The sequence below is a fragment of the Culex pipiens genome, chromosome 1 (assembly GCF_016801865.2).
Source record: "Culex pipiens pallens isolate TS chromosome 1, TS_CPP_V2, whole genome shotgun sequence".
Classification (NCBI taxonomy): Eukaryota; Metazoa; Arthropoda; class Insecta; order Diptera; family Culicidae; genus Culex; species Culex pipiens.
The window spans coordinates 22,227,422-22,250,176 of record NC_068937.1 but is presented as its reverse complement, the minus strand read 5'-3'; the positions used below and the strand labels follow the sequence as shown (position 1 = coordinate 22,250,176).

Genomic DNA, 22,755 nt, shown 5'->3' with positions numbered 1-22,755 from the left:
TGTAAATTTTGTAAATTTTGTAAATTTTGTAAATTTTGTAAATTTTGTAAATTTTGTAAATTTTGTAAATTTTGTAAATTTTGTAAATTTTGTAAATTTTGTAAATTTTGTAAATTTTGTAAATTTTGTAAATTTTGTAAATTTTGTAAATTTTGTAAATTTTGTAAATTTTGTAAATTTTGTAAATTTTGTAAATTTTGTAAATTTTGTAAATTTTGTAAATTTTGTAAATTTTGTAAATTTTGTAAATTTTGTAAATTTTGTAAATTTTGTAAATTTTGTAAATTTTGTAAATTTTGTAAATTTTGTAAATTTTGTAAATATTGTAAATTTTGTAAATTTTGTAAATTTTGTAAATTTTGTAAATTTTGTAAATTTTGTAAATTTTGTAAATTTTGTAAATTTTGTAAATTTTGTAAATTTTGTAAATTTTGTAAATTTTGTAAATTTTGTAAATTTTGTAAATTTTGTAAATTTTGTAAATTTTGTAAGTTTTGTAAATTTTGTAAATTTTGTAAATTTTGTAAATTTTGTAAATTTTGTAAATTTTGTAAATTTTGTAAATTTTGTAAATTTTGTAAATTTTGTAAATTTTGTAAATTTTGTAAATTTTGTAAAATTTGTAAATTTTGTAAATTTCGTAAATTTTGTAATTTTATAAAATTTGTAAATTTTGTAAAATTTGTAAATTTTGTAAAATTTGTAAATTTTGTAAAATTTGTAAATTTTGTTACACACATTAATGTCCCCCAATTGACACATTTTGGTGGTGTCATATATGTCATTATTATTGGTGGGTACACATATTTGTACACCATTTTTGTTGGGTGGGTGGGGGAGCGGGGGGTCTATGGGGGTGGGCGTCCCCCTAATTTACCACCCATAATTGGTAAAATGTATGGTGAGTTAGATCCACTATTATATCCACCACTATATTTGATACCCTTCCTTTATGACCATTTTGTGATCCCAATAGGTACCATATATGTCCCATATTTTGTACCCCTAAAGTATTCCCTATTAATATGTGACCCAAATTAAGACCATAACACTATGTCCACCATCTTTAACGGGAATCCCAAAAATGACCTAAAAAACCATAATAATCGTCCCATAATTAGTATTCCCAATTATTACCAAAAATGACCCAAAATACCAATAGTCCCTTAAGACCCTACATAAATGTCCCTTATCTTATAAGTCCCAAAAGACCCATAAGTACCCTAATGAACCCAAAGTCCATATGAGACCAATTTATAAACCTATCAACCCACATTATCTGTAACCCTAATTAGTCTATTTATACCTATATTGGGACCCTATAATAAATATGTCACATCCCAAAATACCCAATAAAACCCTGATCGAACCAATTATTATGACCCCTCACCTCATATAATTGACCCTAAACAATGGAACCAAAATGACCCAAAAAAGTGACCCCAATAATGTGACCCAAAAGACCTTAAAAAGACACCCATAAGACCCAAAAATTGACCCACACCAAACAAAATTATAGTACCCTAAAAGGTGGTTCCCCATTTACAATAGTGACCCAATCATATTAGTCCCATTAATAAATTATAGTCCCTATATTATCCTAGACCCATAACTAATGAACCCACTATTGACCCAAACAGGACACCAATAAAATGACCCACTACATAACAATAAGAACCCACCAATATGTACCCAAAACTGTCCCATAAAGTTGACCCAAATGTCCCATATATGACACATCTCCAATTTATTTAATATGTATCCCTATAGTCCCAAATATATTACCCCACATTTAATTGACCCAAAAATGACCAAATATTAAAGGAGTCCCATTATGACCCCAAAATGACCCCAACCAAAAAAGACCCAAAAAATTACCCAAATAAATATAGACCCCATCCTTCCATCCCATATATTTAGGTCCCAAAAATGACCAATTATATGAACCCCATAGACCCTCAAACTTAAGACCCCTAAACAAATACCCCAAAAAAAAACCATCAACAAACAACAAGTTACCCCAAAAAAATTAAAATATATGACCCCCCATAATGGTCACCCACAAACAACAATAAATGTCCCAAAATGAAAGTATCACAAATAAAATTAGTCCCAATAAGTCCCATATGTCCCAAAGACCCTAGCATATAATGACCCAAAATGACCCAATAGAACAAATATGACCCCACTAAAGGACCCCAAAAAGAAACAAACACTTATATTGACCCTTCAACAACATTAGACCCAAAAACAATAGACCCTAATACTTATTGTACCAATTTTGTACACTTCTATCTTATATTGGACCCATTGACCATCATTTGTCCCAAATTGACACTTCTTGTGATCCCTTTTAGTCCCGATTTGTACCCTTTTGTGACCCAAGCTATAAAGACGACCCAACTATATTATGGAGTCCCTAATATGACCCAATTTGTCACCTAATTGTCCCTTTAAGATCCCCTATTTGGTCCCTTTTATTGACCCCTAAACCCTATATATTGACCCTATAAGACACACTAAATATACCCAAACTTAGTCCCAACTAATAGTATATAGTATCCCTCTTTTTATATGACCCTAATAGACCCCATAACCCAAAATGGTGTTAGTGGACCATAATTCCCGTACAATTTTGTAATTTACATACAACACTTAGAACCCATCTATCTTTTGTAGTCCCCATAGGACCCTTTGTCCCCTACTGGATACACTCCCCATAAAGGGTCCCCTTTTGTCCCTTTGTCCATTTTAGATCCCTTTATTGTCCCTATATATTGACCCTTTATGGACACTTATGGTCCCACATATGTACCCATAATTGTCCCTATATTAACCTATTAGACCCATATAGTCCCATATACTAGTCCCTCTTTTTGGACCCTATATGTCCCTTTTTTGACCCTTATAATTATGTCCCTATTTGACCATTTTGTACCCTTTTTATTGTCCCGTTATGTACCCCTTTTGACCCTATATTGTCCCATAATTGGATCCCTAAAATGCATTTATACCCATATTGACCAATTTAAAAACCCACAATAATGGACCCTTTTGACCTATTTTTATTTTTGGTCCCACTATTTGACCCATTGTCCCTTATAGTATTTGTACCCCCTAAAGTACCCTACATTTTAACTTATCTAAGTCCACAAATTGGTCCCTTTAGAAATGTCCCAAAATGACCCTATAGTCCCAATTATGGACCAATTTTGTCACTTTGGATACCATTTTTTAGTCCCTTTGTACACTTTTTGTCCCATTACTATATTGTACCAATTGACCCATTTATTCACATTTTAATACTTTGTCCCAAAATTATTATACCCTTTATGACCTAATTAGGACACCTAATAAGCCCTTATCGGTCCCCTTATGTACCCATTTTGGATCCCATTTTGTTCCCTTTAGATACCCTTTATGTTTTGACCTTTTTTCTAATTCCTCACAACCTTTTGTACCACATTAATCATTATAATATGAACCTTTTGTCCACCATATAGACACATATATACAAACTGACCCTATATATGTCACTTAATCAAAGATACCCAAAGACCCTCTTATAATGTCCACTATACTATATTATCCCAATAAATGTTTACACCTTTATGTACCATTAATGACCCAAAATATGTCCCCTATTAAAGTACCCACCCACAACCAAATATCCCTTATTTATGGTCCCTCCCCTATTTATACCCTTACAATTTTGACCCTATATTGGTCCCTATTATTATGGGATTGTCCCCTTATAGACCCATTAATAGTCCCTATAGAATAGTCGCCAATTCAGCAACATATTTTGGTACACCCCCCTAACTAATACAATAGCCCCTATTTTCAGTCCCAATGACACAAAATACGCCCAAAAGTACCCAAAATAGACCCAAATGGTCCCATTAAGTCACTAAAAGACAACCTATTTAGTAGACACCTAAAAGTCCCTTTATAGGTCCCAAAGTCCCTATGACCCTATAGACCCCAAAAGGGTCACCAATTAGGTCCCAAATAGGATCGCAATTGTTACCCCGTTTGGTCCCCTTTTATTGACCGCCATAATTTGTCCCCATATGTCCCTTTAGGACCCATATATGCACCCCCATTTGGTCCCAATAATTTTATTTCACCTAAAAATAACCCTAAAAGTCACTAAAGATACCCAATAATTATTGTTACCCAAAATATGACACATAATTGGTCCCAAAATGACCCTAAATAAAAGGACCCAAAAAGACCCAATATGATCCCATATATACCCACAAAAATAAGACCCAACCAAATAATAGGACCCCCACACTAAACCAAAATATATAAAGTCCCAAATGGGTACCCATTATACAATCCCTAAAATACCCAAAAGACCCAATAAGAACCCAAAAAGTCCCTAAAGGACCCAAAAACTCCTAAAAGAGTTAACCAAATGACTTTTATTAACACCAATTTTGTGAATTTCATCTCATCAATTCGATGAAAAACTAGCTACCCCTTCAGCAGTGTTGCCAGTCGCGCAAAACATCATCATTCTGCGCTCTGTCACTGGAAGAAAATCTCTCAATTCCGCAGCAAAACAACCCAAAATTGAAAGCTTCTTCACTTCACTTCCACACAAAGCCACAAGCGCCATAAATCAATCGATTTGTTTTGGTTAGCGTCATGACATGCCACGACCTCCAAACAGAGTCAGTAATGGAATGTCAGTTTGTCTTCCGCGGGTCTTTACAAAACACGAAAAAAGTGATTAACGTCAACGCTTACTGAGCAACAAAAAAAAGGAAGATGGCGTCAGCTGTCACCTTTGCGATTTCCACCGAGCACTCTAAATGGAAATGCCACGGATTTCGCAGTGTGACAGCTGTCAAAAGAGCGTAAGCCGCAAGGTGACAAAAAACACCATGTTCTTACTGTTGTGACAGTTGGAGCACGTACCGAGTTGGAATTGCTTTAATCTTGAGCAGACGCACGTGCGGCACGTACGCGTGAATGTGTCACACCAAGTGACACCTACTGTGCGGGATGTGAGCAGTGCTGGAAGCCGCTCGATAATCGGATGATAATCGGTTTACCGGAGCTGGTTTATTTTTTTTGCTGTTGTTGACAGAACAGAGTGGACCGGTTGAGTGTGGTTAATCCTATCGGAAATTGAAAGCTCTTTATTTACTCTGATAACATTCTGGTTGCATAAAAAAAAAACATAGCGAAAAAAGCTGAAGTTATTTGTATCCAATGAGCGTGTAAAGTGTCAGTGACTGCTACGATGGAAATTTGGCAAGTTTCATTTTTTTTATTTAAGTTGTTCACAATGTTTTATTTTCGAAGTGTTGTCAACCCTGCCTCGTCTGACAGCTCACACGCTCATCACGAACCAGCAATCTTCGTTTAAAATTAAGTCATCCAACAAGTTGTCAACGGAATCACTTCCAAGCAATTAATCATCACAAACTGGCCGCAGTGAACGCGAGATAAGCTTCCAGACAGTCAACCCTTTTTTCCCTCCAGCGCAGAGGTGACGACAAAAGCCCTTCAAATTGAATTGGACATTTCAAGCAAAACAATGTGAAAAGGCTAAAGACGAAATGTAAACAAATAGTCAAATCTGCTTGTTCCAACTGACAAATCTTTGTTTACACCTCGCCTTTAGCCCATTTACATTGCTTTTCTTGACTTTCACTCCTCAATGGATAATTCAAGCTGGCAGCCCTGCCGGCGGCCAGCATCAATTGCCACAAATTGGCTTTCTCCGTCAGCTTTTCCTGTTTTCTCTACACACCCCCAAAGAGAGAATTCCGATTCCTGTCCGAGTTGGTTAAACCGCCCGAAACGGGGGACCAATAAGCAACAATTACGGTGCAATCAATCTTGCGCCAATAAACATATTCTTTAAGGAGACGGCGAAAACCCGTGGCCAACTGCGATAAGGCGGCGCCATGACAGTTTCGGTTTGCAGCAATCTGGACCAACGGCGAGTCGTTTTGAAGGAAAAAGAGGAGGGCAGGGAACTTGAAGCAATTCTCAATGGAGAGTAACGAGTTGGAACCGGGGAAAATGACAGAAGAGAAAAGCGTGTAACGATCATAAAGTAGGGAAAGTGCATTTTCAACTCTTTTTCCAGAGTTGAAACATTTTTCAGCGAAGGAGGTGACTTCAAGCGACCCAGCGAATTATTTTTTTTACAATTTTGACAATTTTGCAAATTTGACAATTTTAACAATTTAAACAATTTTAAGAATTTTAAGAATTTTAAGAATTTTAAGAATTTAAAGAATTTTAAGAATTTAAGGAATTTTAAAAATTTTAAGAATTTTAAGAATTTTAAAAATTTAAAAAATTTTAAGAATTTTAAGAATTTTAAGAATTTTAAGAATTTTAAGAATTTTAAGAATTTTAAGAATTTTAAGAATTTTAAGAATTTTAAGAATTTTAAGAATTTTAAGAATTTTAAGAATTTTAAGAATTTTATGAATTTTAAGAATTTTAAGAATTTTAAGAATTTTAAGAATTTTAAGAATTTTAAGAATTTTAAGAATTTTAAGAATTTTAAGAATTTTAAGAATTTTAAGAATTTTAAGAATTTTAAGAATTTTAAGAATTTTAAGAATTTTAAGAATTTTAAGAATTTTAAGAATTTTAAGAATATTAAGAATTTTAAAAAAATTTAAGAATTTTAAGAATTTTCAGAATTTTAAAATTTTAAGAATTTTAAGAATTTTAAGAATTTTAAGAATTTTAAGAATTTTAAGAATTTTAAGAATTTTAAGAATTTTAAGAATTTTAAGAATTTTAAGAATTTTAAGAATTTTATGAATTTTAAGAATTTTAAGAATTTTAAGAATTTTTAGAATTTTTAGAATTTTAAGAATTTTAAGAATTTTAAGAATTTTAAGAATTTTAAGAATTTTAAGAATTTTAAGAATTTTAAGAATTTTAAGAATTTTAAGAATTTTAAGAATTTTAAGAATTTTAAGAATTTTAAGAATTTTAAGAATTTTAAGAATTTTAAGAATTTTAAGAATTTTAAGAATTTTAAGAATTTTAAGAATTTTAAGAATGTTAAGAATTTTAAGAATTTTAAGAATTTTAAGAATTTTAAGAATTTTAGGAATTTTAGGAATTTTAAGAATTTTAAGAATTTTAAGAATTTTAAGAATTTTAAGAATTTTAAGAATTTTAAGAATTTTAAGAATTTTAAGAATTTTAAGAATTTAAGGAATTTTAAGAATTTTAAGAATTTTAAGAATTTTAAGAATTTTAAGAATTTTAAGAATTTTAAGAATTTTAAGAATTTTAAGAATTTTAAGAATTTTAAGAATTTTAAGAATTTTAAGAATTTTAAGAATTTTAAGAATTTTAAGAATTTTAAGAATTTTAAGAATTTTAAGAATTTTAAGAATTTTAAGAATTTTAAGAATTTTAAGAATTTTAAGAATTTTAAGAATTTTAAGAATTTTAAGAATTTTAAGAATTTTAAGAATTTTAAGAATTTTAAGAATTTTAAGAATTTTAAGAATTTTAAGAATTTTAAGAATTTTAAGAATTTTAAGAATTTTAAGAATTTTAAGAATTTTAAGAATTTTAAGAATTTTAAGAATTTTAAGAATTTTAAGAATTTTAAGAATTTTAAGAATTTTAAGAATTTTAAGAATTTTAAGAATTTTAAGAATTTTAAGAATTTTAAGAATTTTAAGAATTTTAAGAATTTTAAGAATTTTAAGAATTTTAAGAATTTTAAGAATTTTAAGAATTTTAAGAATTTTAAGAATTTTAAGAATTTTAAGAATTTTAAGAATTTTAAGAATTTTAAGAATTTTAAGAATTTTAAGAATTTTAAGAATTTTAAGAATTTTAAGAATTTTAAGAATTTTAAGAATTTTAAGAATTTTAAGAATTTTAAGAATTTTAAGAATTTTAAGAATTTTAAGAATTTTAAGAATTTTAAGAATTTTAAGAATTTTAAGAATTTTAAGAATTTTAAGAATTTTAAGAATTTTAAGAATTTCAAGAATTTTAAGAATTTTAAGAATTTTAAGAATTTTAAGAATTTTAAGAATTTTAAGAATTTTAAGAATTTTAAGAATTTTAAGAATTTTAAGAATTTTAAGAATTTTAAGAATTTTAAGAATTTTAAGAATTTTAAGAATTTTAAGAATTTTAAGAATTTTAAGAATTTTAAGAATTTTAAGAATTTTAAGAATTTTAAGAATTTTAAGAATTTTAAGAATTTTAAGAATTTTAAGAATTTTAAGAATTTTAAGAATTTTAAGAATTTTAAGAATTTTAAGAATTTTAAGAATTTTAAGAATTTTAAGAATTTTAAGAATTTTAAGAATTTTAAGAATTTTAAGAATTTTAAGAATTTTAAGAATTTTAAGAATTTTAAGAATTTTAAGAATTTTAAGAATTTTAAGAATTTTAAGAATTTTAAGAATTTTAAGAATTTTAAGAATTTTAAGAATTTTAAGAATTTTAAGAATTTTAAGAATTTTAAGAATTTTAAGAATTTTAAGAATTTTAAGAATTTTAAGAATTTTAAGAATTTTAAGAATTTTAAGAATTTTAAGAATTTTAAGAATTTTAAGAATTTTAAGAATTTTAAGAATTTTAAGAATTTTAAGAATTTTAAGAATTTTAAGAATTTTAAGAATTTTAAGAATTTTAAGAATTTTAAGAATTTTAAGAATTTTAAGAATTTTAAGAATTTTAAGAATTTTAAGAATTTTAAGAATTTTTAAGAATTTTAAGAATTTTAAGAATTTTAAGAATTTTAAGAATTTTAAGAATTTTAAGAATTTTAAGAATTTTAAGAATTTTAAGAATTTTAAGAATTTTAAGAATTTTAAGAATTTTAAGAATTTTAAGAATTTTAAGAATTTTAAGAATTTTAAGAATTTTAAGAATTTTAAGAATTTTAAGAATTTTAAGAATTTTAAGAATTTTAAGAATTTTAAGAATTTTAAGAATTTTAAGAATTTTAAGAATTTTAAGAATTTTAAGAATTTTAAGAATTTTAAGAATTTTAAGAATTTTAAGAATTTTAAGAATTTTAAGAATTTTAAGAATTTTAAGAATTTTAAGAATTTTAAGAATTTTAAGAATTTTAAGAATTTTAAGAATTTTAAGAATTTTAAGAATTTTAAGAATTTTAAGAATTTTAAGAATTTTAAGAATTTTAAGAATTTTAAGAATTTTAAGAATTTTAAGAATTTTAAGAATTTTAAGAATTTTAAGAATTTTAAGAATTTTAAGAATTTTAAGAATTTTAAGAATTTTAAGAATTTTAAGAATTTTAAGAATTTTAAGAATTTTAAGAATTTTAAGAATTTTAAGAATTTTAAGAATTTTAAGAATTTTAAGAATTTTAAGAATTTTAAGAATTTTAAGAATTTTAAGAATTTTAAGAATTTTAAGAATTTTAAGAATTTTAAGAATTTTAAGAATTTTAAGAATTTTAAGAATTTTAAGAATTTTAAGAATTTTAAGAATTTTAAGAATTTTAAGAATTTTAAGAATTTTAAGAATTTTAAGAATTTTAAGAATTTTAAGAATTTTAAGAATTTTAAGAATTTTAAGAATTTTAAGAATTTTAAGAATTTTAAGAATTTTAAGAATTTTAAGAATTTTAAGAATTTTAAGAATTTTAAGAATTTTAAGAATTTTAAGAATTTTAAGAATTTTAAGAATTTTAAGAATTTTAAGAATTTTAAGAATTTTAAGAATTTTAAGAATTTTAAGAATTTTAAGAATTTTAAGAATTTTAAGAATTTTAAGAATTTTAAGAATTTTAAGAATTTTAAGAATTTTAAGAATTTTAAGAATTTTAAGAATTTTAAGAATTTTAAGAATTTTAAGATTTTTAGGAATTTTTAGAATTTGAAAAATTTGAAGAATTTTAAGAATTTTTAAGGAATTAAAAACAATAATTTTGAGTTTAAATGATATGTGATTTCGTTGGTCAAGTTTATCTTTCAAATTACACGATTATTTCAACTCAACAATTTTATGTTATTTTTACCCATTTTTGTAATAGAACCTAATTTTGGCACTTGGGACCGCAAAGTGTTCCAAACTCGGTCCCACATCGAACGTATCTTCACTGGTGCTGCAGCTAGTCGTCCGGAACGAACGCCCGGAGCTGACAGCGAAGATGGCGGCGGAGTGCAACGAAAAGGAGCTCGCTTGTTAAAGTATCCCTAACAATGATTTATTTCGGCTGAATTGCAGTTTTACGTCTGCGTTTGTCATGTTTATGATTTCTGCAGTGCTTTTCGGGGTGGGGTGGAAGAACTGCTGCAGCTGACAGTTTATCGTTTTTAAAAGTCACGACCTCTTGAAAGCGAGTTTGTCACACTTTCTCGTACTGTCAAACTTTTTCAGTGGTGAGAAATGGGTAAAAATTAAGCAGTTCTCACGGTGACGCTTGACAGCTGCGCTGCCGGATCGTTTGTCATCATGGCATGCTGGGTGGTCTCGACGAAATCCCACAGGTTATTTAAAAAGTAATCAAAATGGTAAAATGCTCTTGCAGGTCTCGTGTTCGGTTTGGTTGAAGTCGGGTGGGCGGATCGATAGTTGCTGTGCGAAAATCGGAGCACAGACAAAAAGACGAACTAATCGCTTTGCGGTAGTTTTGCCTGATCGCCCAGTTGGCAACTCACGGGACAAAACTTTCCTGGCGCCACTCCGTCCGGGTGGTTGGACTCTACGGGAAATGTAATTTTTTACTGGTGGGAGTGTTTTTCAATGTCTGACAGGGTTGGGAGTTTCAGCTGCCAAGAAAAACTGACAACTAAATTTTAGATGATTTACGACATTTTTTTTATTGATCAAGTTACTTTAAGTTGATTTTGAGTAATTCCAATTCTCAGTGTATTGTTTACCTGTCATTCGCAATCTACACGGTTAACCTCCTTTAGTCAAGCAGCTTTAAGAATTGGGTAAAAATTAACGCGTAACATTCTTTACTACTCCAAATCGCAATCGAGCAGTTTCGTTTCGTGTCCATTTGCAAGATTAAATTTGGCCTCCTACGATCCTCGGTTAACGAGTTATCGCTCATTAGATTCTGCTGAAGAGGGTTGATTTCCGTTTACGGCCTACTACATTGGCTCACGCAATCGTTTTACAGCGCCATTTTCGACTCTATAGGTTATGGACCACTAAAAATCGCTTCCCAAAAACTATTTCTGGTCAGTTTTACGACCCTCCTGAAGCGCTGCTCCTTTGCATAATAATTTTATGACGTCGAAACCTTAGAAGGTGGCAACTGTGGCAGAAATTTTCAAGTGCTTCCAGCTTCCAGATTGGATTTTCTGAACTATTACACATATTCACCCGGCACTGAAAAGAGGATTAGAGACCCCGACCCCAAAATGACCAAAGTTTTACAGCTGGCAGCGGTGATAATGACTCCGGAGCAGATTATCACCGATGGCCGCAAGATGGCTTCCAAATCGAGTCCCTCCTCCTGCAGCCCGGAAAAGTGGACTCTCAAATAACCTAAATTTATAGTTTTCCGGCGTGCTCACACGCGAGGAGTAACGTACCCAAGTTTCACCACCTTTGGTGACGGGACCGCCGAGTTCGGGACTCGTGAAAATGCGAGTTGGAGCGGCAGCACTGATGATGATGACGCTTTTTTTGCGCTGAAACGTCAGGAAGTTGCCAATGTTTCAATTTGCCGCGAACGAAAAAAAACGAAGCAGGCCCAGTGAATTCGTAATAACGCGTAATGGACGGCAATAAAAGTAATAGACAGGGCGCAGTGGGGCTGAGATTTTTGGCAGTCGTTGGAGACGTGACGCGAAAATAATAAAATATAGAACAAAAAAAAAAGATGGCGGCGGACGTGCTCGAAATGTTGATGATTTTGGCCGAAATAATCAACTTGACGATGAGGGGGCGTTCGTGTGTGATGCCACATTAAGGAATCGAACTGTTTAACGCAATAAAATGGAGGGAATGGCTGGGAAAAGGAGCGATCCTTGGGGTTTGAGTGGTTCATTGGCCCTTTGCGAAGTTCCGCCATAGAATATTATTCCAGATTGACTTCATTTTTGTAAATAAATTGCTTCATTTTTGTAAATTTTGAAAATTTTGAAATTTTTAGCAATTTTGAAAATTTTGGCAATTTTGACAATTTTGACAATTTTGACAATTTTGACAATTTTGACAATTTTGACAATTTTGACAATTTTGACAATTTTGACAATTTTGACAATTTTGACAATTTTGACAATTTTGACAATTTTGACAATTTTGACAATTTTGACAATTTTGACAATTTTGACAATTTTGACAATTTTGACAATTTTGACAATTTTGACAATTTTGACAATTTTGACAATTTTGACAATTTTGACAATTTTGACAATTTTGACAATTTTGACAATTTTGACAATTTTGACAATTTTGACAATCTTAAAAATATTGACAATTTTGACAATTTTGAAAATTTTGGCAATTTTGTCAATTTTGACAGTATTTTACAATTTTGACAATATTTTACAAGTTTGACAAGTTTGACAATCTTGACAATTTTGACAATTTTGACAATTTTGACAATTTTGATAATTTTGACAATTTTGACAATTTTGACAATTTTGACAATTTTGACAATTTTGACAATTTTGACAATTTTGACAATTTTGACAATTTTGACAATTTTGACAATTTTGACAATTTTGACAATTTTGACAATTTTGACAATTTTGACAATTTTGACAATTTTGACAATTTTGACAATTTTGACAATTTTGACAATTTTGACAATTTTGACAATTTTGACAATTTTGACAATTTTTACAATTTTTACAATTTTTACAATTTTTACAATTTTTACAATTTTTACAATTTTTACAATTTTTACAATTTTTACAATTTTTACAATTTTTACAATTTTTACAATTTTTACAATTTTGACAATTTTGAAAATTTTGACAATTTTGACAATTTTGACAATTTTGACAATTTTGTCAATTTTGTCAATTTTTACAATTTTTACAATTTTTACATTTTTTACAATTTTTACAATTTTTACAATTTTTACAATTTTTACAATTTTTACAATTTTGACAATTTTGACAATTTTGTCAATTTTGCAATTTTGACAATTTTGACAATTTTGACAATTTTGACAATTTTGACAATTTTGACAATTTTGACAATTTTGACAATTTTGACAATTTTGACAAATTTTGACAATTTTGACAATTTCGACAATGTTGAAAATGTTGACAATTTTAACAATTTTGACGATTGGGTCCTAAAATGAAGCTTAGATTGCTGATATTATTTTATACAGCGATAAAGCTTATTTTTCTGAGTACATTGACCCTTTGTACAACCACAAAGAGTTTAAAATGAATTATAAAATCAGTTTTGAAAAATTAACCTCGCGGTCCTTCTCGACAGAAAACGTCATTCTTGACAGATTGTTCCAAGGGGACCATAGTTGATCCATCGAAAAAATGTTGTCTTGTCGTTATTTTTTTTGCATTAAAATGAAAAAAAAGGCCTCAGAAATGGTTATTGATCGTGTTTTTTACCGTTGTACATACAAATTTTCATATGGCTCTAATACCAAATTTTTACAATTTTGACAAAGTTAATAATTTTGACATTTTGTTTATTTTGACAATTTTGACTAACATGAACAAGCTTATGCGCTCAGAAATAAAAATTCTCGGGAAAAGCTGCTTGTTATACATAACCCTCTTTCCATATAGTTAACAGGTAAAAAAGGCTAAAGTTTTGAAGAAACTTATAAAGAATACATGTGAATAGGTAAAACAATCAGATTTGACTTCTTTTATTGATGCTTTAAAGGTACCAATCGTTGCAGATATATGAAACTGTCAAGTTAAGCGATACAATCAGTACCGAATAGCTATTTAAAGTGTACTTTTGACAATTGTCAACAATAACAAACAATGTCACCAACTTGGATTGACTCCGTTCCACCAATCACTCTCGCGGATCTTCTGAACCGGATAAACGAGCTGTCCGCCAAGCTGCAGAACCTTCCGGAAAGGCTTAGCCGGTTGGAGCAACTGGTCGATTCCGGTTGCGTGAGCTGTCAAGCAAAACTCACCCCTCTCGAAAGCTTTCCGGCAAATATCAAACCCACTGTCTTGCCATGTGACGGCGTCGCGACCGTTTCGTTCGACGAACCGGTCAGTTCATCGCCTACTGAACCGAAAGCCGTCAAACTCCCGACCAAAGTGCTGCAAGCGATCTTCCAGCATCTGACCGCGTCCCAGCTGGCCAACGCCCGAACCGTCTGCCGTCGCTGGAACCGCATCATCGGCACCAGCGCCACGCTGATGGACCGTTTTGAGCTGAACCCGCCAACCGGAAGCAAACTCCAGGCCGACTGCGAACCGGTTCAATCGCTGTCCAGCCGCTTCACGCGAGCCTACTTTGACGGGCTGGTCATATTCGGTGCTGCCGCCTGGTGGCCGCGGATTGGCGCCAGCTTGCACACGCTTGCTTTGATCGACTGTCACGTGTCGGTTGACATGGTGCTGGGAATGCTGCGGCAGACGCCCGCGTTGAGGTCGTTCGAGTTCCAAGATGGCGACAGTTTGTTTTTTAGTGACGTTCCGGAGGTGGACTTTGAGCTGACGGCACTGGAAACGTTGGACATTGCCATCGTTGAGCGCGTCGAGCTTTTGGACGTGTTCGCCAAACTTTGCCCAAATTTGAAGGATTTCATTGTGATTGTGGACAAAAAGCTGCCGAACGCTGCCGGGAAAATCGTAAACTTTGTCGAAAGCGTTCAGAACACCTTGGTGAACTTTCAGTTTGACTATCACCTTGACGTTTGGTACGGACTTACAAAATTGAAGAATTTGAAACTGAAACGCATCGCCAGTCAAAATAAAATTAATGATAATTTTCTACAAAGTTTGGTTATGAGCCAACCGACAATCGAAGACATCATTCTGCAGTCTCCGATTTCGAATCAGGTAAGCAGCGTTTGACAGCTGTCACTTTGACAGCGGCAGTGTTGCCAGTTTAATTTACAATTCCGTTTTCATCCCCCAGTGTCTCCAATTCGTCGGCGCAAACCTTAAGAACCTCACCTCGCTCTATGTTCCGCTGCAGGTTCAGCAGGACGGGTCGGCAAAGCTGTCATTTTTGGACACGATGCCAAAGCTGGACACCCTAACCGTGAATGGATCGTCGGACGTGCCCGTACTAAGCATTGAGGTGGGGAAACACTCCAAGCTGGACGCCCTGCGGCTTGAGCTGTGGCAGCAGCCCGCAACCGGGTCGAACTGGTTCCGACGCTTCCCGAACCTCCGGACGCTGGAGCTGGACCAGTGTACGCTCGCCAGTTGGTCCGATTTGTTTGTGCCGGCTACGCAGCTCAAGAAACTACGGAATCTGAGCCTCGCCTACGTGGATGCGACCGATTCGAAAGAGTATTTGTCGGATTATTTGGACAGCTTGACGTTCATGAGTCTGCAACAGTGTGAAATGTCAAAAAGTCTACTGACTGAGTTGATTTCTCTTTGTCCGAAATTGGAGGAAATTCATCTTCTCGAAATGGAAATCGTAGACGACGACATTTTGATGGAAATTTGCCAGAAGCTTACCCAACTGGTAACATTGCATGTTACGAAATGTCAAAATGTGACGGATGTCAGTGTGAACAATATCCTGGAGTTTTGTCCAAACATTGGGAAAGTTTCCCTCGGATGTTGTAAAAATATCTCTGAAGAAGCTGTTGAAAGACTGAAAACTGTGAAAACTATTCAAGTTAGTTATGAAGCATTTGTTGAAGAAAAAGTGGAAGAACTCGACAAATCAACACAATGTTAAGATTCTATGAAACTATTTCTTATATCAAAACAAATACAAATTGAGCAACAATAAAAAAATAAAAAACGCAATCCAAAAGATCAAAAAAAAAAAACACAACATCTTAAATTTATTTAATTTATTGTAATTTTTAAAATTCATAAAAATCCTTAAAAAATGAAAATTCTTAAAAAATTAAAAATTTTAAAAAAATTCTTGAATTTTTATATTTTTAAAATTCTTAAAATTCTTTAATCATTCTGACAGTTTAGATGAAAAGAAAATGTCAAATAAATATTGCTTGCTAGTACATAGATTTCTTGGCAACACGGCCAGCTATAAATCACATTTGACAGTTGCACTGACAAACAATCTCAATAAATTTACAAAATAAACCAGTTCTATGTGATTCCAATGCCTCTAAACACCGCCCTCATCATTCCAATTTCCGTCAATTAAATCCAATTTCCCGTGTTTACTCTCAAAATATTTATTAAATAAACAAAACTTGGGCTCCCGTCCACATCCGGTGACACCTTTTCCACTCACATGTACCTTCCGGGGCCAGCAGAACCGCCAACACCATTTTCTTCACTGGAAACTTTCCCACACCACAATGCAACGCTGCCATCATGTGTTGTGGCCCACCACTTTGCAAAAGTAAACAATAACAAAACAGGGGCAGCCCGAGGGGGGCGTCGCTGACGGAAATCGGAAAACTTTCTCCTTCCGGAACAATCCCAAACGTTATTATCCTGTGGGAAAGGCTGGAAAACTTACCGGTTTAGCATTACGAGAAAGTCGAGCAAAACATTGTAAGTTGGCCAACGGCGAGGTGTAAACAAAGAGTCCATCTTGCTTGTTTCATCATCAAAAAACGTGAACAGAGTAGATTGTTTATTAAATGTTCGTCCTTGGCCCATTCACATTGTTGTGGTTGACAGCTGTCAGCGGTGTGCACGCTAAATTGAAGTTGACAGCACCGCGCAACAAATCGATTGCTTTGATTGAAAATTTCCATAACAATTTCCGCCTGTCAGAAGCGAAATGCTCACGTAGCCACCGAACGCCAAATTGAAATTATCCTCCTCCCGCTGATGCTCCTCGCTCGTTAGATTTTATGTGGCAGTCTTTTTTTCTCCGGTTCTATTTCCGGTCCGACGAAAACTTCCTTTGAATATCAATTACGCCAAAAAAGCTACGTGATTGCGGTTGTTACCCTGCGGGCAAGTTTGACGTTTGTTTCTCGCATAGATTAGGATTCCAGATAAGATTCACACTGCATTTATTTTGTTTCAGTAAATTTGTTGGCAACGCTGCTTTGAAGTGAGTTGAAGTTTGCCCAAAATTTAAATTTTTGTGAATAGGCGTGTACTTTTGACACTTGTCAGAATCAACAAATCAAGCAGAACAATGTAAATGGGCCAAGAACGAAGTGTCAAGAAACACTACGTGAAATAAAAAATAAAAATTGTAAAATAAAATTTTATTGATTATTATTATCCATTTATTTATTAATTGAGCTATTTGATACATTACACATACCTATGCGAGCATTCTCGCTCCCTATCTACTTAGGCATTTCATCCCTAACTTCTCTTTTATATTCTCATAACTATCAATCCCCAATAGCCCCAGAAATGTTCACTACTCTCAAATTCACAATTTCCTACATATACTAAGACTCCTCCTTGCCACATTATCTCAAAGCTTTGCGACCAGTGCCCGATATATTATACAGGGTATTCGAGGTCGACTTCCACTAGCGTGAGCGCAAAACTTCCCCTCAGACCAGGTTCCCTGCACACATCCGCCACCAGCGCACAGCCGGTGTCCCCCTCTCGCAAAACCCACGAGACCCTCGGCCTCAACCCAACCCCAGCCCCCCCCGCGTCAAAAGCCTCCTCCACCCAAGCCACAGCCACGACGAGTTTTGTTTCTTTTCCTTCGTTACCGATTGCTGCCGAACTCAGGTTGAAACAGATTTGACCAGGACAACGTGTGAAAAACGTTTAGGCTTCGAAGGCGAATCCAAGTCGTGCTGGGAGTCTCTTCCCTCACAGCGAGGCGAGTTTTTTTGTTTTGAAAAACAGTGCTTGCGCAACCGGAACTGGCCAGCTGCTCCAACCGGTTGAGTCGGTCTGGGAGGTTCTGCAGCCTGGCGGTCAGCTCGTTTATCTGTGTCAGAAGATCGACGAGGTTGATCGGTGAGGCGGTGTCAATCGAGATGGGCGCCATTGTTGTTGTTGTTTGTTATTACCCCCCAAAAAAAAACACAACACTTGTCAAAGTCATCTGAGTATAGTTGATCAAGTACTGCTTTAAAAAAACAAATATCAAGTTGACGAAATTGTTTTTACCTATTTATAAATAATTTATCTGAACATATAAACTTTAAAAACTTTTAATCTATTATACCTGCGACACGTTAACTCTTCAAAAAAAAAATCACTCCAAAAAATCAGAACTCTAACCTTTCATAAAACAACAAATCAAAAAAAAAAAAACATTTTGAACGGCAACAATCTCGTACCGATCACCCTTTGCCGGACATCCAAGCAGGAACTCTCCAGAAAAAACAAAAAAATAAAAAAAAAAAAAAAAAAAAAAAAAAAAAAAGAAAACAAAAAAAAAAAAAAAAAAAAACCCAAGTCCTCCCCAAGAAACAGCGCAGCCCCCGTCATCTGCAAATCCAAGCCAAACCACTAAGCCCCATCCCCCCCCTAACGCATCAAAACTGAGTACAACGACCCCCCTCTCAATCCAGGCCCAACCCAACCGCACGCCCCACGTCACCAATACAGCACGGGCCCCCCACCCACACCGCCCACAGACCATTCACCCCGCCCCCCACGCCCACCAACCGAGAGCCACCAACCAGCGGACCCAACACCCACCCCCCAGACCCACCAACCCAAAAACGGACAAGCACCCCCCCCCAGCCCACACGACCTACCCAAATCCTATCGTCGCCTACTGGCGCCGATCCAAGGAAAGTCTGGGTAGTATCGGGGGAGGGCGCCGTGACCTTGAAGGTGCCTCCTATCAAACACATGTTTCAACTCAATCTCTAAACTCCGCCAAGTCCCCCTGCCTTTTGTTCCATCGGGACCAACTAAAGTCCGCAAATGCTACAAAAAAAAATATACAAAAAATAAACCCCATGAGTGCAAAAAATTATGTTCAACAAGAAAAGTACCGCCCAAAAACACACACCAAAATAATATAAAAAAGTTGACATCTGAAGAATTAACTTCTGACAAACCATACCCAACCCCGCACATTCAGTCCAGGCACCAATAAACGGTATACAATAAAAACACCCCCTTGTAAAACCTAAATATCATTACAACACAAACCAACAAACACACAAACCAACCCTTCAAATTACAGCATAAGAGGGCCCACCTCCTCACTAAAAAATCCCACCACCCGATCGATCAAAATACTGTTCTCACGCGAACAAGCACACCTACAAAAACTCAATACCCAGAAAAAATTCAACTATCAGACCGCAAAACAAAAAAAAAAAAAAACAAACAATAATTTAGTACTTTTTTTTTTCCTTTTCCCTCTTCCCCTCCACCCGCAAGAGGGGAGGGAGGAGGTGTCAAACCGAATCAGTCCGTTTTTCCTTGGAAAGCACGCTCAAGGACGCGTCACACCTGCGCCATTTCAAGCAGAACATTGGAAATGGGTCAAACAAGCAAAAATGTAAACAAACATTCCGACCAGCTTACGTCAGTTGATGTTTACGTTGGGAACGAACTCTATTTACACAGTTCGCCTTAAGCCCATTTACAATGCTTTGCTTGATTTGCTAGTTGAAGGGTGACGCCATCTTTGTGTAAACGAGAAGATCGATCTGTCAAAAGGTCCTTTCTTCGAAATGTGAGAGTGAATATCGATTCGGAGCAGGTGATTTGTTTCCCGGCGGCTGTTCTGGGAAGTTGTAAAGGTGACACTGAATAGACGTCAATGATAAACGATTGATAAATCGAATATAAATTGAGTTGTGCATGAAAATTCCAGAAAAATGGTATCACTGTTCAAAATTCTTTGTTTCTTTGAGGTGATAAAACTGGCAACCTTGATAAATGTTTTTTCTTTGAACTTGAGTGAATCTTTTTTTTCACTGGAAAACATTCCTCAAAATCATCGCAAGTTCCAATTTCTTGATTGGGTTAAAATACTTTCCACTAAATGAACTTTTTTTTTAACAGTGTATAAAAGTCAAACACGATTGGTTGTCTTAGGATTTTTTAAGGTTGGAAATGGGCAGACTGCAACGATGAACGATTGGTGAACTAAACTCTAATTATTTTTGGCAGATTTTAAAAGAAAGCTGGCAACACTGCCTTAATAAATTGGGTAAATCTCCATTTCTTAGTTAAAAGCATTATTCAGATTCTTCATTGACTCGAATTAATTGATTGGGTTAAATTACTTTCCACTTGGTGAAGATCAGTTAACAGTGTATAAACGTCAAACAAGCTACACGTTCAAGTGGACTTAATAACTTTTTAGACATTTAAGTTATTTTTAAATTAAATAAAAATGAAACTTCACTTCAAACCTGCCTCAATTAGTAGTGTTACATCAACAAGAACTGTATTGCCACAGTAAGATGCAAACTGTCATCAAAAAAAAGAACAAAAAATAAAAACAATCAAACCCCCAAACCCCCCATAACTTTGGGCAGAAAACATTCTCTCTTCTTCTTCTTCTAATTGGCTGTAGAAGAAAAAACAAAAAAAAATTTACGCGCAAAATAAAAAAAAAACCACAAGTTTCGAAAGTTCTCTCTTTTATCCACTCACCCTTTTTTGCCCCGCAGAATAATTAATCACAGACAACCTAATCGGCAGAAAGTAAGAACCCGTTCCAACAAAAAAACAAAAAAAAAAAACCCCCCGAAGAACCCTTTCTGTCAATATTCTCTCCCCCCCACTCTCACCCCTCTCTTATATCCATCCTCCATTTCCTCCCCTTTCCTCTCTCCCCCTCTTCCAACTCAACTTGCCGAACCGCCATAAACCCAAAAAACCCCCACGCATAAAAACCAAATGACAGAGCTCATATAACCATAAAACTTATACTTCAAATGTTTATTTTTTTACTGACTAAGGCCCCGTACAGGATCCCTGGCCCCCCCCCTTCCCCCAAAAAAGACCCAAACAACTACATTAACCAGACTCTCTGGAGCTCGAAATTAATTAATTTCACTAAAGAGAGTGTACCGGTCGATCAGTAACTTCGCCCGGAGGCGATGATTGCTGGGAAACGTCATTGGGGTTTCTTCCATGTCCAGAAAATGGAGTCATCTCAAACAAACTCGGTTTTGACATGAACGCGCGGCAGTAGCGGAATTTTACGACCCTGGAACACTGATTTTTTAACGCATGCGAAAGTAGAGAAATGGGGGGTCTAATCACAATGGTGGGGGTGATACAAGCTGGTCGAAGGGGTGTGTGTGAACAAACACACGTGAAGCCAAATTCCGGGCTGGTTGGGAGGAAGAAGGAAACGACAAACGCCCCCGGCCAAAAATGACGAAGCAGGTATAAAGAAACTCGGAAAAAGACAAAGTGAAAAAAATTAAACTTAATTCGAGCAAGATTAGGTTAAAGTGCAAAAAAAAATTTGGACAACGCTTTCGCATAATAAGAGTAGCCCCACTACACACGGGCCCCACCGCCCACCCCGAAGCCAAACCGCCTAGCCATGACGACCCATCACCCCCCCACCAAAAGAAATATTTAAACCAGAAAAAATTTGTTTTTTAGAATTAACCACAATTTAAGCAATTCTAATTGTGAGTGCATTATTTTGACAGCTAGATTAATCAGGAACAAAAAAGAGTTTGGAAAACAATATTTACCAACTATAACCCAGAAATGCGAAACTATTTGTAAAAGTGTAATGTTTACATTTAAAAAAAATGAGTAGGAGCAATATTTTGAAAGTGACTTTAAGGTGAAATAAGGAATGAAAGTTAGCTCAAGGACCCAAAAGAATTTTAACCTCTACAGTGTAAGATTTAAAACCCAAAACAATTACTGTCAATATCTTAATAGTCGTGTTGTTCAAAAGATATTTGACCTTAAAATTAACCAACTTTGGGAAAAGTAGATTCGACACCCTGCACCCAGAACCCTCCGTCGCTAAACAGACTAGAGAAAAACAATAAGACTGGGCGGCAGGAAAAAGCAAGAAGATCACAATCTTAATCGTGATACGACGGAATGTTGGCATTTTCCTGGCGCAGAAAAGGGGGTCGTCCCGGGATACATCTGCCCAGTTGGCATGTTGTAATTCCGGCTGGCAGCAGGAGCCGGAAGCATCGGTACAGCTATGCAGCTCTATTATTCGTTCTTTCTTTTTATTGATCTATATTGTTTCTTATCTATTTTGTTTATCTTTCTTTTTCCTTTTATCTTTTTTATATTATTTTTTTTTATATTCTTTTTCATTACTTCTTGTTTTTTATTATCGTAGACAACCGAAGATATCATTATAGTTTTATTTTCGGATACATTCTTCTCCTATTTCTTTTGACTTAGCACACCCTCTCCCCCGCGGACAGCGTCCAAAACCAATATCCCCCAATTTCCATAGTCCTACCTAAACCAAAATACTACTGTTTCAAACCGGAAGTATGTCCTCATTCCCCCGCACCTTATTTTTTGGGAATTGGGATACGATTAAATCCGGAATGCCTTAAAACGAGCTTTTTTTGAAATGCGGGGATGAGTCGATATTTGAAAGATTGGTTAATGACATTGAACACAAACGCGACACGAAAAAAATAAAAACATAAAAAAAAAAAAAAAAAAAAATAAAAAAAAAAAAAAAAAAAAAAAAAAAAAAAAAAAAAAAAAAAAATTAAAAAAAAAATAAAAAAAAAATAAAAATAATAAAAAAAAAAAAAAAAAAAAAAAAAAAAAACAAAAT

The 22,755-nt window shown here is 33.8% G+C and overlaps 2 protein-coding genes across 2 annotated transcripts in view; one reads left to right on the top strand and one right to left on the bottom strand.

Moving 5' to 3' along the window:
• The window catches only part of LOC120429957 (frequenin-1), a 156,916-nt gene that overhangs the window by 68,831 nt on the left and 65,330 nt on the right, over positions 1-22,755 (bottom strand). The gene's annotated exons all lie outside the window — the stretch shown is intronic.
• Positions 13,842-15,884, top strand: LOC120429955 (uncharacterized). The gene is made up of 2 exons (XM_039595048.2): positions 13,842-14,963; positions 15,043-15,884. Exons 1-2 carry the CDS (start codon positions 13,926-13,928, stop codon positions 15,820-15,822), a joined length of 1,818 nt encoding a protein of 605 aa, XP_039450982.1. The 5' UTR covers positions 13,842-13,925; the 3' UTR covers positions 15,823-15,884.

What these genes read in the sequence shown, in the direction of transcription:
- LOC120429955 (XM_039595048.2), top strand. Translation starts at nt 13,926, where the DNA reads ATGTCACCAACTTGGATTGACTCCGTTCCACCAATCACTCTCGCGGAT. An exon ending in AGTCTCCGATTTCGAATCAG is followed by an intron (nt 14,964 to 15,042) that starts GTAAGCAGCGTT and finishes TTCATCCCCCAG; the next exon opens with TGTCTCCAATTCGTCGGCGC.